Source organism: Protopterus annectens, chromosome 3.part1 (assembly GCF_019279795.1).
Source record: "Protopterus annectens isolate FY-2018-M chromosome 3.part1, PAN1.0, whole genome shotgun sequence".
NCBI lineage: Eukaryota > Metazoa > Chordata > Ceratodontiformes > Protopteridae > Protopterus > Protopterus annectens.
The window spans coordinates 1,108,098,187-1,108,113,344 of NC_056732.1; the positions used below are offsets into that span (position 1 = coordinate 1,108,098,187).

Below are 15,158 nucleotides of genomic sequence, written 5' to 3' on the forward strand. Positions count from 1 at the left end.
CAAAAAATCTAGACAGAATTAAAAATAACAGGGGGGCAAATGCCCATAATCAGGGACAGATTTTAAACATTTCTCTTATAAACACTGGAAGTTGCTAGAAAAACAGTCTGTTTTAACATGCAGTTTACAAAGGATACGAGGTCTGACACTCAAATGCATGTCATTATTTAGTGACTTCAATCCTCTATTTACTAGAAAAACACAAATTTTATAAGGATCAGACTAAAAAAACAGGAGGCAAAAATCTGGACACATTAGAGGTACGATGGAATCTGACTGCCTATGCTGTTAAGGTTGAGAGACTGTCAGAGCCAGCATTCAGGATACATAATGATAATCATCAATGGTGTATTTTGGCATTGTTGACACAACTGCCTATCACGATTGTTGCTTGTATTACTGGTGCATTTGGTTTTCAATAAAGGTTTACAAAAAATTAGACTACATTTCAAAATATGACTTCCCCTCTAACAAAAAGCATGGTTTCAAACTAGCATGTAACACATGAGCAGCAATCTAGTCAGTTAGAAGACACATCACTGTGTTTATGTAAAAAGGTCAATTTACAAGCACCCTTACTTATATTGACATAAAGACACCTTCAAATCTGTTATCCAAACGCTCTTACTACCCACATTCAAAAAGATGGTTTTGGGATATCAGCAATTTAGTAGTTCTCATCAATTCTCACTGCCGGAAAATTTACTGTCATGCATAAGCATACAGTCTATGAAGGTAATACTTAAAGGCAGGTGTCCCATACATTGTTCTGGGGACCTTACTTTTTTCAATATTCATTAATAACACCCATGGCTTACCCTCTATGCTGAAAATATCATCAGTTCTAAGTTGCTCTTCTAGCATACTTCAGGGAAAACTGCAAAACAACTTTAGCCTTGCCTAGAACTGGCTTAGAGAGACACTTGTTTATTAACTGCAACAAATAAGACACAATGCTATCCGGCACCCATGGCAGACTAGCCAATAATCATAGCATAGTAACTGAAAACACAACAGGTACCCGTATCTCCAGCATAACCAATAAAAATAGTAAGACATGTTATTTGACCAGCAGCTTATGTTCACTGAACTTAACAGGGCTGATCACAACAGATATCAACAAAAATGCATACTTGTCAACAAATATTCCTATTTCCTGCTGCTCCCTGGTATATTGCTGTTAATGCCTGAACTCAAATATTGCCTACCCATCACAACAATAAACTCTGCCCAACACACAAACATCTTACAGACTACGTCCACTGAAATCTGTCACTTCCTCTGTCATCCCAAGGAGAACATCTCTACTTCCCTGATAAAAAGCCAAACTGAATTCCAGCATAACTGTTAGGGCAACCCTTCAATTAACCTCTCTAACCTTCAAATCCTTATACAATAGCTGCTAATTTCATCTCAACAATCCATCACTGTCCAAAAGCTGACCACTCCATTTGTCCAGTGTAGAAGACCCTACTCTTGTAAGGTTTACATGAGAAGGTATTTACCAAGAATACACTTCCCCAAGATCTTTAGGAGGATCAAGGGCTACTCTGCTTTCAGGGAACAGTTTCCTGAACATTGACAGTAGGAATACAAATGAACCTCAGATGACATTGGATAGAAACTGTAGCTGCCTAAAAAATGCATAATTGATGATCAGACAGTGCCTCTGATATTGTACCATTCTACTGAAACTCTAAAAACTGTGTGTGCTGTTTCATGTTGCACTGTAGATATACAGCAACAACTTGTGTATATTCTAACTTCACATTTATCTACCTGTGCTCTGCTGATATTACCACATATAAATATCTAGACACAAGATTAAGAACAGCATGTTATAGTACCTACCAAAGTATATGCATTAACATTGAGAAGCTGTCTTAACTGCCTACTATGTACCTATCTGTTGATATTGTATAAATTAGCTGTCATCTTAGCTCCAACAGTGGCTAAACAAAGGTTCTTGGACCAGTCCACCTAACCATTTAAAAAGTGACATAAAATAAATGGACTTAAAAAGAAGACTAAAAAGTCTTACTGTCTCCTGATGTAAAGCAAAGGTTATGTAATGTAACCTAACCCCACTGTTTTAAGTGGGTGCTGCAACAGTGACAACTAAGAACAAGTGGAATCATGGAGAGCTGTAGCTTGAAGTCAGATAAGAGGTTAGTGCGCAAACACTCAAAGCATCACTTTACCTCACCTTAACTTCCAAAACTAACTTTCCCAAACATCAATAAAAGGTGTCTCCTATGAAAAATAAATGATGTATAGAGCTTGGACGAGGTGAACACTTGGCCTGCAATGCAGTGTCAATGGCTTCAGTATACTGCACAACTGCCTGCAATGCTAGGAAGATCAGACGTTTATGGGTTTTATTCCCACAGCAGGTACTTGGGATTTGCATATCAGTTTAGACATTTCAGTGCAGCTTGATGAAGTTTGCTGCACTCCTGGTGAGACGTTCTTTTGCATGAGACTCTAAAGCAAGGTTCCAATGACCTGAACAAATGGCAATTTAAGTAGATGACAAAAATCACTTGCATCTCTTCGTAAACAGCAGGGGAGTTTTCCCAATATCCGAACCAAACTTCTCATGTTCAGTACAAAAACCCTTTCCAAAGCTCCCAAAAGCAAATAAGAGATGGACCTAAATAGGATATACTCAATCAACAAAATGAAATTGCAATAGAACTGCCAATCTGTGAGAATTTGTGCTATCCAGAATCTGCACTTCACGTGGTACTTCAAATCATACATTTGAAATCAGCTCTTCAAAGAAAATAAAATGATAGATCAGGGGCAAGTCACACATCCACTTACCACATACTCAGAAAGGCAATGTGTACAAGAAAATACATACTGTGGATCCTTTATCTGTAAGATAACTGATGCCTTCTTCCGGACCAATTGCCAACTCCACTGAAATAACCCAGCTTGACTGTCAAGAAAAATTAAAAAAAAAAAAAAAATTAGTTCCAGCAAAGCAATGGTGTACACAACATTAAAAGATCTAATTATTTTGCTACCTACTAGTTAGTCAAGGCTCTCATTAAAGCAAACAGGTTTGCAGACCAAGACATTGTAATAATAATAATCTGGTGCTTAAGCTCTGTCACTACGTTAGACAAGTACCACAGAGAAAACCAAAGCTGTTCTACTTGTGATATGCTGGAAGCAGCCCCAAGAACACCGGGAAAACTGGAATATGCTGTAGGGTCCATGACATGTTAGTAATACCTTCCCCAAAAAGAATTCAGCTGTGTAACCTCTTCTGGGGCTTCAACACATGCTAAAGTCCTAAAATCAGACTATCTGTTGGAAAAATCATTGTCTGTTCATAAGTCCATTTTGTATCCAGACATTTTTTTCTGATGATATGCTCCAATCAAAAAGAGAAAGCCTTGTTAATGCATTTATCCTAGCCCTGCCCTTTTTGATGAAATGCCCTGTATTTAATAGGCTTCATTTAGATTCCAGGTACAATCAGTCAAATACATGTCTTATAAAACCTAAAATAATTAAACAAAGAAAGCATTTGTGATGCCCCCCCCCCCCCCCGGGCCTGTAATCAAGGAGTCTGAATCCTCACCACTGACACTGGTGAGGGATATTCACTTGGAACAAAAATAGATACACACAGTATTTCCAGATGCAGCTTTCTGCACCAAGCACAATTTCCCTTAAGAACACACAGGGAAAACACACAGTCCAGGGGCTGGGTTTCCCTCTCTCCCCAGACCCCCAATAAGACTCCCCACTGGTACAGCTGTAGAGTTTAGTGCTCAACAGTGTGTCCCAAGCCAAGTCCTCCACCACCCTCTCTGTGAAACCCCTGTTCCAAGTACCGGACGTTGACACACACGCACTCTTTCAGATTTGATCTTCACACACACACACACACACACACACACACACACACACACACACACACACACACACACACACACACACACACACACACACACACACACACACACCTGGGAGAGGCTGGCACAGATTTACTAGCTATGTCCTTCTGCCCAGACTATAGGGTAGATTCAGGACACTCCACAGCCAGCTACTCTAAGGCTCTTACCACGGTATTCAATTACACTGAGTAAAATTAATATTAATACACGTAGTGTCAGACCAATGCAGCAAGGCGTTCAGAAGTGGCCACAGGGTCACGTAATAAATATCAGTATTCTCAAAGGTTAAATATTTCCTAAAAAGACCAGCCACAATGGAAAATTTAAATACATTTAATAATAAATAATAAAAGAACATGACAATACTACCTATTTACAATAAACACCACAGTTTCAATCACAGGAAATATTAAAATAACATAGATGAATAGATTCACACAGATATAGAAAAACAGTACTTAACTAATGTCACTATATTTTCCTGACTGATCTAAAGAATTACTACTCCCTGGTTACTTACTAAAGCAAGGCAAGATGAAGTGGGTGGGGGATCATTCTATGTCAGGTTTCAAAAACAGACTGCTCTGAGACTTCTATCTCATCTAGTATTAAAACATAATTTCAGTGCTGGACTACAGAAAGCCATCATATACATCTGGTCATTTGACTTCTGGTTCCCACACTACCCCCATACTAGAATCTGAACCAGAACCTCACACGTGTGTTACCAAACACACAGATCAAGCTTTGCTAGGATGTATTATAGCATCTGGAAGCCATAAAGCCATTTACACTTCCACCCTTCCAGGGTAGCAATTAGTTCACTGCTAAGGGCAATACAGCAGGATTCCTGGCCCTTGTTTTTAAAGACATTTTGTCTGTGGCTACAATCAAAACTGTAAGATACAATCTTTATGGCCTAAACCAGGCACTTTAATTTCAACCTTTTTTCAAAGTTAGCTGGCTTGAGATTAACTTCTCTTCCAGTATCCTCTGTTACAATATTAATTTCAACAGTTACAATACAGTCTGACATACAGGTGTATTTATTTTTTCGGTCCAGCAGGACCCACTGTTGGTACATTTTTTTTTTAACACAAGCAACTTTACAAATACATTTTCAACACAAGCACCTGTACAAATCAGTTTGATATACTAATGACAAAATTCTTTACAAAACTCAGCAGGCTGTGTTGGCATATGTTACACATCCACTGCCCAACTTCAGGCACAGCTAGCAGTACCTCACATCATCACATCTCCCCCCTTTGAAGACTCAAGCTAGTTTTTCAAGTGACCCTTGAGAAATGTGGCTTTAGGGACATTAGCCTGTCTGGGAACATATTAATCCATACCTGTCTTGAGAACCTATCTGCAAAGGCAGTGCTGACCCCACTACAGTGCTGCACTGTCATGTCACAAGCCTGCATCCCTAGGCTCCACCTTAATAACTTGGCATTTTGCGGCCTGGCTCAATGTAGCCTCAGATCTCCCTCAGACTCCTCCTGCCACCCAGGCAAATACTCAGCACCGGGGCCTCCATCTCATGGTAAGGTTTCATCATGTTAACAAGGTACAACCTGTGTCCCTGCCACCTGCCTAGCAGATTTATCATGTAGTTAACATCACTGACCTTCCTTACCACTTTGAATGGCTCCTCTCAAGCTGCCTGCAGCTTACTGCATTTGACAGGAATGAGCACCATAACCTTCTGTCCCACAACATATTCTCTGCCTTGAGTATGCTTGTCATACCAGACCTTTTTCTGATGTTGGGCCCCTGCCAGGTTGTTATGGGCCAAGCCCATGAGCTCCCTAAGCCTTGTCCTGAGGTTTAGGCCATATGCACCACACCAGAAAGAAAGAAGCAGCCACACCAGTCCAGTAGCTATCAGGGCAAAAAGCTCACGATAAGGCACAAATTGATCACAAACAATTTATTAATGTGCAAAAGATTCCAGCGACAAGCACCACACACGTTTTCGTCTCTCAAGAAGACTTCATCAGATAAAACAGTTTCCCATTACACTCGGTTTAAATATCTTCCCCAAATAAGATAATTAATCAATTAGTTAATTCATCATAATTGATTAACCTAAAAAACGTAATTTAAAAAACATTTTTAAAAGAATATTCATCAAATGTTTAAAAATGAACATTACATATTAAACTGCATCCACAATGAATTGCACAAATAAATTAAAGTCAAGGGAGCAATTTCATAAAATAAATATAACCCATAATATGCAAAAACTGTTGAATATAATACTTTAATTTTATTTTTATTTAATATATTGTGCCTTGATTTTCAAATAAGGCACTATTGAGATGGATTCATTTAAACCAGGGGATTTACTGGCTTCCAACAAAATCTGCCAATATGTTTCCTTGTGGGCCAATCGTGCCTCCCATGGACCACCCCTAATGTCCTTGTGAACTACCTCTAGGACAAAAAACAAAAATTTGGCGTCTTCACATGAATTAGTGTGTTTATATAAGGCACTGGTGTTCTTACATTTGGCAATATCATAAATATGTTCATATATACGCCTAGAAAATAACCTTTCAATTTTGCCGACGTAAAACGCCGGACAATTCTGACATGTTGCCAAATAAACAAGCCCACCGGACTTACAATTATAATGACCCTTTGCCTTAATGTCCCTACTTCTACTCTCCAAGTAAACATGGCTAGCTTGCAAAATATGCTTACAAGAAGAACAGTGACCACACTTGAAAGTACCTGTATTAGTTCTAGAATATTGAAAGGAAACATCTTGTTGTTCCAGGGTTCTTTTAATATTCATACCCCTCCTAAATACAGTTTTAATGTCCCTATACTTGAAGGTATCTACATCAGTCAAATCCCTAAACATGCCCCATTCTTTTTCAACAATGTTTCTTATGTGGGACGCATTTCCACTAAACTCAGTAATGAAGGTAAAACTACCAACGTACTGGTCTGTCGTATTACCTGTGGGTCCATGTTCGGGACTAACAACCTTTGTTCCTAAAATGGGAGCAAATCTGGATGACCTTGCCAAGGTGACCTCCTCTTGCACAGCCTTAATCAATGGTGCAGGGTAACCCCTTTCCAAAAATAGGGATTGCAAAATGTCACATTCCTTGTGATAGTCCTCATCATGAGAGGTCATCCGGGAAATACGGACATATTGTCCCTTGAGAATCCCCCTTTTCTGGAAATTAGGATGGGAACTCTGATAATGTAAGTACCCGTTGGAAAATGTGGGTTTTCGGTAAATATTGGATTTTATCCCATGGTCATCCTTGGTAAGTGTCACATCAAGGTAATTAACACTGTGATGGGATATATGATGTGTAAACTTTAAGAAGTTAGTGGTGGTATGTATATACTCTATAAATTTCCCAATATCATCCACGGGTCCAGTCCAAAAAATACAAATATCATCAAGGAATCTACAATAGAGATTCCAGGATTTGGAAAAGGGGCTATCCAAGATGTATTTCTTTTCCCATATATACATGACAATGTCGGCATAAGTAGGTGCACAATTCGCCCCCATAGAAACACCTGTCACCTGGTATAAATATTCACCCAAAAAGAACACAAAATTGTCCTTTAAAACAAGACCCAACAACTCAGTAATAGCATGCACGTCATTATTGGTGATCTGGGGACATTCCCATAAAGCTTCTTCTAACCATTCAAGACCCAATTCATTGGGAATAACTGAGAAAAGGTCCACCACATCAATAGTTAAAAATACCATATTAGGTTCGAGTAGATGGGGAGTAACACCACGCAGGAAGGCCCAGGAATCTTTAAGAATATATTCCTGCCTACCCCAACTCCTTCAATCTCCAATCAACAAATTTGGATATAGTGTGGGTCTTCGAACCTTGTGCTGCTACTATGGGTCTTAATGGTGGATCAAGGGGGTTTTTGTGCACCTTGGGTATCCCGAAAATGGAAGGTATCCTGGGTTCTGAATTGGAAAGAAAGGTGTAAGTTTGAAAATCAATAACCTCCTGATCTAACAAGTCCTGAATAACTAGGTCTATCTTGTGATAGGACACGTTAATTTCGTTCAGAGAAGCAGAAGTATATTTTTCATGGTCATGTAAAATATCATACATCTTACCCTGATAGACAAGACAATCCATTATAACCGTCCCCCCACCTTTATCCGGTTCCATAACCCTTAAGGTGGAATCACCACTGAGCTGTTCAAGGAGTTCTCTTTCTTGCAATGTTAAATTGGCCACAAAGCGGTCCAATCCCAACTCCTTCCTAAACCTGCCCTCAATCCTTTTCTCCAGGTTTTTAAGCTGTGGGTGTAGGGGAGGGTTAAAGGTGCTAGATCTTTCGAAAAAGAAACCAGGAGTACCGTTGGAATTACCCAACAGGTTTTCTAAGTTTAGTTTACGGATGAAAAGTTTAAGGTCTAAAATGGCATGAATTAAATTGCTACGTTTTTTAGGGACAAATTTAAACCCCTTGGTAAACAACTGGAAGCAATGATCTGAAATAACAAAATCACTATAATTGTAAATATGGTAGTTATTTTGGGTATGTAAAGTATATTGTCCCAAGGTTGTAATAACCTGCCCATTGTTTTTTACCAGTTCTGCCTCTGGTTTTTCTTCCACCCTCGAACAAACCCCCCTCCCCCTCTCTGAACCGGAGGGGCTCGATCTAAAGGGTGGTAATTATTAGGGAGTTGCTGTCCCTGCTGACGTATGCGCTCTGACCTACGCAGAGCTGGTTCCCCATCACCAAATACTTCATGTGTCTCACCATGGGGGGATTCGATATTCCTATGATCCTCAGTAACCCCCCTTGAGGGACTATGTGATGGAAAAGCCTGCTCGGGGTCATGGTAATAAGACTGCCATTTGGGTGGAGGAGGACTAGGATATTGTCGCCCCTGTTCGTACTCTAACAAATCCCTTCTCAATTTCTTATATTTGCGGTTCAAAACAGTTTCACAGTGTAAATCAACCTCCCTTCTAATATCATGACATTTACCAGAATCAAACAACAAATCATCGGACATGCGTTTAAAATAATCAGAAATGTCTTGTTGTAATATAAACAATTCATCACTGTTCTTTTTGATAATGGCTTTGACAATATTGCGCCCACATTGATCAAAAGCCTCAATGAGGTCTTTATGAAATTGACTCCCCGGTATGACCTGGTTCGGGTATTTATATACCCTCAGGCCCTTGGGTACAGTACCTTTATTTAGGTTTTCCGTAAGGTATAGATTGTCTAGTTCCAGTGTCCTGTAACGGTACAATGCGTTTTCAAAACGCCGTTGAAGTTCGGAATAATTGAAGCCACTAGCTCCACGCCCCTTGTAATGCTCCTCGTATTCGAATTTAGGTTTAGAAAACATCCATTCGTTAAAAGATGAAGTAGGACAATTGTTGACTTGAATACCGCAATCCGGTTGAGCAGCCAGAATAGGGGAAGAAACAGTATCATGGAATACCGCTGGCGTACTGTTGAAGTCCGTAGAGGGACCGTTCCCTGAACCTGCATTCCCCCGTACACGGACTGCACCATCTGATGGGGGTGGAGCGGGTGGATTACTCTTGGAAGGAACGACCAACCTGGAAAGGTTCCGCTGCTCATGAAGTATGGTATTGATTCCCATTCCAATTGGGGTCAAAAGATTGATCAAGGTAGTTAGCTGGCCCGTGAGCTGAGTAAATCCGTCCGTTTCGGACCTGGATATGTCCACAGGGATGCCCCTCTGTTTCTCCTGCCCCGGAGAGACCACCGGACTGGCAGCCATGACAAACTATACCAAAACAAATGCTGCAATATACGAACCACAACAGAAAGAAAGAAGCAGCCACACCAGTCCAGTAGCTATCAGGGCAAAAAGCTCACGATAAGGCACAAATTGATCACAAACAATTTATTAACGTGCAAAAGATTCCAGCGACAAGCACCACACACGTTTTCGTCTCTCAAGAAGACTTCATCAGATAAAACAGTTTCCCATTACACTCGGTTTAAATATCTTCCCCAAATAAGATAATTAATCAATTAGTTAATTCATCATAATTGATTAACCTAAAAAACGTAATTTGAGAAATGTGGCTTTAGGGACATTAGCCTGTCTGGGAACATATTAATCCATACCTGTCTTGAGAACCTATCTACAAAGGCAGTGCTGACCCCACTACAGTGCTGCACTGTCATGTCACAAGCCTGCATCCCTAGGCTCCACCTTAATAACTTGGCATTTTGCGGCCTGGCTCAATGTAGCCTCAGATCTCCCTCAGACTCCTCCTGCCTCCCAGGCAAATACTCAGCACCGGGGCCTCCATCTCATGGTAAGGTTTCATCATGTTAACAAGGTACAACCTGTGTCCCTGCCACCTGCCTAGCAGATTTATCATGTAGTTAACATCACTGACCTTCCTTACCACTTTGAATGGCTCCTCTCAAGCTGCCTGCAGCTTACTGCATTTGACAGGAATGAGCACCATAACCTTCTGTCCCACAACATATTCTCTGCCTTGAGTATGCTTGTCATACCAGACCTTTTTCTGATGTTGGGCCCCTGCCAGGTTGTTATGGGCCAAGCCCATGAGCTCCCTAAGCCTTGTCCTGAGGTTTAGGCCATATGCCACAAGAGACTCCTTGTGGAATTCACACTCACCCTCTCACTTATCAAGAATCAAATCTAAAGGTCCCCCTCACCCTATGCCCATACTCCTCCTCACAGGGCTAAAAACTTATGGATTCCTGGGGTACTTCTCTGTATGCAAACAGCAGATGGGGCAAATATTTGTCCCATTCTCTATTAAAGAGGTCTGTGCAAATGTCCGTAGCATAGTCTTTAGTGTAGAGTTTAACCTCTCCACAAGACCATTAGTCTGGGGATGGTCTTTAGGTGCTGCATCCCACAGTGCTCCCACATACAAGCCAGCAGGTCTGACATGAAAATGACAGCTCTGTCAGTCAGCATTTCTCTTGGGAAACCTACCCTGCTGAAAGTCTCTAATAAAGCATTTGCCACCTTCTCTGCCTCGATGGAGGACAGAGCTACCACCTCAGAGTTATCTAGTAGCATAATCTACTACCACCAGGATATAACTACTTATCTGTGGAACTTGGGGTACTCAGAGGCCTCACAAAATTCATAGTTTCCCTCTGAAACAGCTCCTCAATCTCAGACAAAGGCACCAAAGGAGCCTTGACCTTGTCTCCTGCCTTGCTTACTTTTTGGCACTTCATAGGTCCTGCAATACCCTGTTACATCCCTTGTAATCCAGGACCAAAAGGTCTTCATAATATGTATCTTGGTATGCTTTAGGCCCATACGACCTGCAAAAGGAATGTCATGGGCTACAACTAGAAGTGCCAGATGGAAGACTCTAGGCATTACCAAGTGCTGTATTACCTCACCCTCTAACTCTCCCTCAGGGGTCCACTCTCATTATAGTAACCCTTTGTTTCAATATACAGACTCCCCTTTTCCTTGAGAATCAGCCTCATCCTTAGCTACCTCCCTCAAGCATCGTAGTTTAGGGTCTGAGAGCTGACCCTGTCTCAACTCTATCTTTGTAACCCTTCCTAGCTCCCTTCCCACAGGAAGCCTGGTATCCTGTGACAGCAGTGCCTCACTGTCAGACTGGGTAGTACCACTCACCCCTGCCTTTGCAGTCACTCTGTCCAAGGAAGTATCAGTACCTACCAGCAGCTACAGCTCCCCTGTAGCTGCCTCCCTGAAATAGCCACCTTATCAGCCCTGGCTTCAAGTGTGAGGGCTGTCTGGGTCTCCTTCAGACTACCAGACCCACAAGCCAGTCTGCTTGTAACTGCATGCACACAAGGGACTGCACTATTAAAATCATTCTCTATCAAAATATCCACAGGGATATCCTCAAACACACATTTCCTTTTTCCACTCTCCCAGTCAAGGTGAACCCTGGCCAAAGGCATTTGGAATGGGGTCCCTCCTAAAGCTATCATTGCAGTGGACTGCCCAAGCAAGTACTGCTTCTCTTTAATCACTGCAGGCTTCACAATGGTTATATCAGGGTCTGTCTCCCTCTTAGCAGTGACCTGATTCCATCCAATAATATAGGATATAAACTCCAGTGATAGTTTGGTACCCCAGTTGTATTCAGACAACCTACCACTGGCATAATGTTATTCCCACTTACTGGCTCCCCCAACTTTTGTTCCCCACCTTGCTTCCGTGGACATTTATATGATATATGGCCCCAGTGGTTCCATTTAAAACATATCTGAACTAGTGGCTTCCCTTGTTACTCGTGGACTCTGTTGGGGTGGTTTAGGCTGCCCACCATGGGTTCCCTCATATCAATTTGCAGTACAGGGTATGCCCTTCTTGTGCAGTGATGCCCTGCTTGCTAAGTAGAGATAATATTTTCTCCCCAGCCCATCTGCAGAGTTACATTCGCGGTCTGCCAACTAGATTCTCATGTCCTCAGACAAAGTGCTAAGGGCTTGTTCCCTCATCAAAAGGTCTGCCAGCCTTTCACAACTGATGACCCGACACCCACTTACCCACCTATGAAAATAAGTGCTCAACTCGCAATATAAACACATGCACTTTCATCTGCCTTGCGTCTATGCTCACAATTTTTTTTTCTGTAAGCTTCAGGTGTTAACTTAAAACACTCCAGTAAACATTGTTTTACTTTATAATACTTTAAACAACCAATATCAGACAATTTAGAAACAGCAGTTACAGTTTTACCATGGAGTAAGGGGTCAGAAAACATACCCATAGCCCTTGGTCAACATTATACTGTTTCCATACTCTTTCAAATATATGAATAAAACTATCAAAATTATCACCCTCTGTAAACTGTGGAAGAAATTTACTGACCTTTTATTGCATCTGGGATTCAGTTATTCCCTTCCCCATTACTTCCATGTCAAAGGGGCAGCATCTCCCTCGCATGTTGGCCCTATTTCTCCTTTTCTTTGGTCTCCAAACACTGCAGTCTCTCCCCTGATTCTAATTCCAAACATTTGGCTTCCAGTTTAAGTCTCTAACTCTAGATGGATTTTTAAGTCCTCTGAGAAAAAGGTGAACTGTCCTGTTTCACTGGGCTGCAAATTCCCATCACCAGACTGGTTGTCATCCTGGTCGCTGGTCTGAGCTGTGACTAAGGATGAAATAATTTCCTCTTTAGTCAGGTTGGCATGCACCAGCCCTTAGGCTTCTCACACCTTGGCCAACTGGTTCTTTGTCAGCTTGTCATAATCCTCTGCTGACATCTTTGCCTGCTTTCCCTGACTAAACTAACAAAAAATAAAACTGTTGTGAAAATGAAGCTCTGTATTGTTTAGCGTGTGGCTAAGTACACACACCTTTAGTGACAACTGCCTACAGGCTAAAACTGCAGCTGACTAATATGTGACGTGCCCCCCCCCCACGCGCCAGTAATAAAGGAGCCTGAATCCTCACCACTGACACGAGTGAGGGACATTCACTTGGATCAAAAATAGATACACAGAGTATTTCCAGATGCAGCCCTCTGCACAAAGCAATTTCCCTTAAGAGCACACAGGGAACACAGTCCGGGGCTGGGTTTCCTCTCTCTCTTCAGACCCCCAATAACACTGGGTCTATATTATGATATCACATGCTCAGAAGAGTGAACGACACAATCGACCCCATGCAAGCAAAAGCTTACAACGTTGAAACCTTAGAAGAACAATTTTTTTTCCAAGGGAAAAAAAATCGCTGTTCCGAGAAAAAAAACTATAAAACATTACATAATGTAGGGGGCTTCACCCCCCACACCTCCCCTACTTAAATATACCAACTCTGCGATCGCATTACAGTGCCGAAAAGGCAAAGTAGCAAAAGCAGCCAAACAAATTCTTTCCCAGGGAAAGAATTTGCTGAAAAGCCGCTTTGCTATTTTGCCTTTTTGTGCTTTTCAGTTCGATAAAGACAACCTGTGTCTGCGACAGCGTAAGAGAAAAACCATAAGACTCCCCGCTGGCACAGCTGTAGAGTTGAGTCCTTAGTCAAGTGTCCCATGCCAAGTCCTCCATCACCCTCTCTAAAACCAGCACTTTGTGTCCATACTCCAAGTAGGTGACACACACACACACACACACACACACAGAGATTTGAATTTCACACACTCCTGGGATATAAGTACTCTCAAAGGTTAAATATTTCCTAAAAAGACCAGCCACAATGAAAAGTTTAAATATATTTATTAATAAATAATAAAAGAACATGAAAATACTAAATATCTCTTTACAATAAATATCACAGGAAACATTAAAATGAAGCAAGGCCCAGGGTGTTTGCGTTTCTCCTAGAATGTTGACATCTGGGCAGTTACTAAGATATGATTTAAAACCATGAAAAGCACCCCAGCAGTACAAGACTATAATGTCTTCTACAAAAACTAGACCAGCTACTGCACAGACTGGTACTAAACATGGAGATGTCTCAATCTAGAACAAACTTACCTCAAGACTAGACAAACAGGACAACGTGCTTGACCTTCTTCATGTCCAGATTTCCATACACACAGTCCCATATCATATCCTTTACAAGCTACAGGTCACACCCTATAACCCATAACTCGTACTTGGATTTACTGGAGGTTCTCACCATTCAACCTAATGCCATATTCATGGGCGACTTCAACTATCCCACTTTAAACTGGGATACTTACATGACTCCAAACTTACACATCCAGAGATACTTGGACTTTGTAAACACAAACACCCTGGACCAGATAGCTCATGTCCACTAGAGCTGCAAACATACTAGATCTCGTACTGACAAACAGAGCTGTACCCCCCCCCCCGTGTTGTGTCCTTCCTAGGAAGTTCAGACCATAAAGCTCCATCCTTCGTAATAAAATAATTTCTGTGACCCCCCCCCCGCGGGTAATCCCAATAACATTTAGGAACTACTCTAATGCAAACTTCATACTACTAAGTGATAACCTACCAAGATTGTGAGCCCCCCTCAAACCCATGAGAACACAGCTGTCTATGCAAAACTTTTCACAGAAACCACGTATAACCATGACAATAAATGCATAGAGATAGCTGTACCTAGCAGAAATAAGCTCAGAACTAACTAAAAAAAACATCCTGGTTCAATCCAAACATAAACAAGTTGTACAGTAAAAAGAAAAAAAAAGTCATAGCCAAGATTAAGAAGTGCTATACCCAGCATGATTAAAAACAGTCTCATAAATTTAAACAAACTAGTAAAGCAAATTAAAT

At 41.3% G+C, this 15,158-nt stretch overlaps 1 protein-coding gene across 10 annotated transcripts in view; it reads right to left on the bottom strand.

Annotated features, from left to right (window-relative positions):
* Positions 1-15,158, bottom strand: part of PTK2 (protein tyrosine kinase 2) — a 4,250,095-nt gene that overhangs the window by 2,203,181 nt on the left and 2,031,756 nt on the right. For all 10 annotated transcript variants that reach the window (XM_044067250.1, XM_044067257.1, XM_044067247.1 and 7 more), the window contains one exon: positions 2,867-2,944. In XM_044067250.1, coding sequence (XP_043923185.1) covers positions 2,867-2,944 — 78 coding nt within the window. The remainder of the gene's footprint in view (positions 1-2,866; positions 2,945-15,158) is intronic.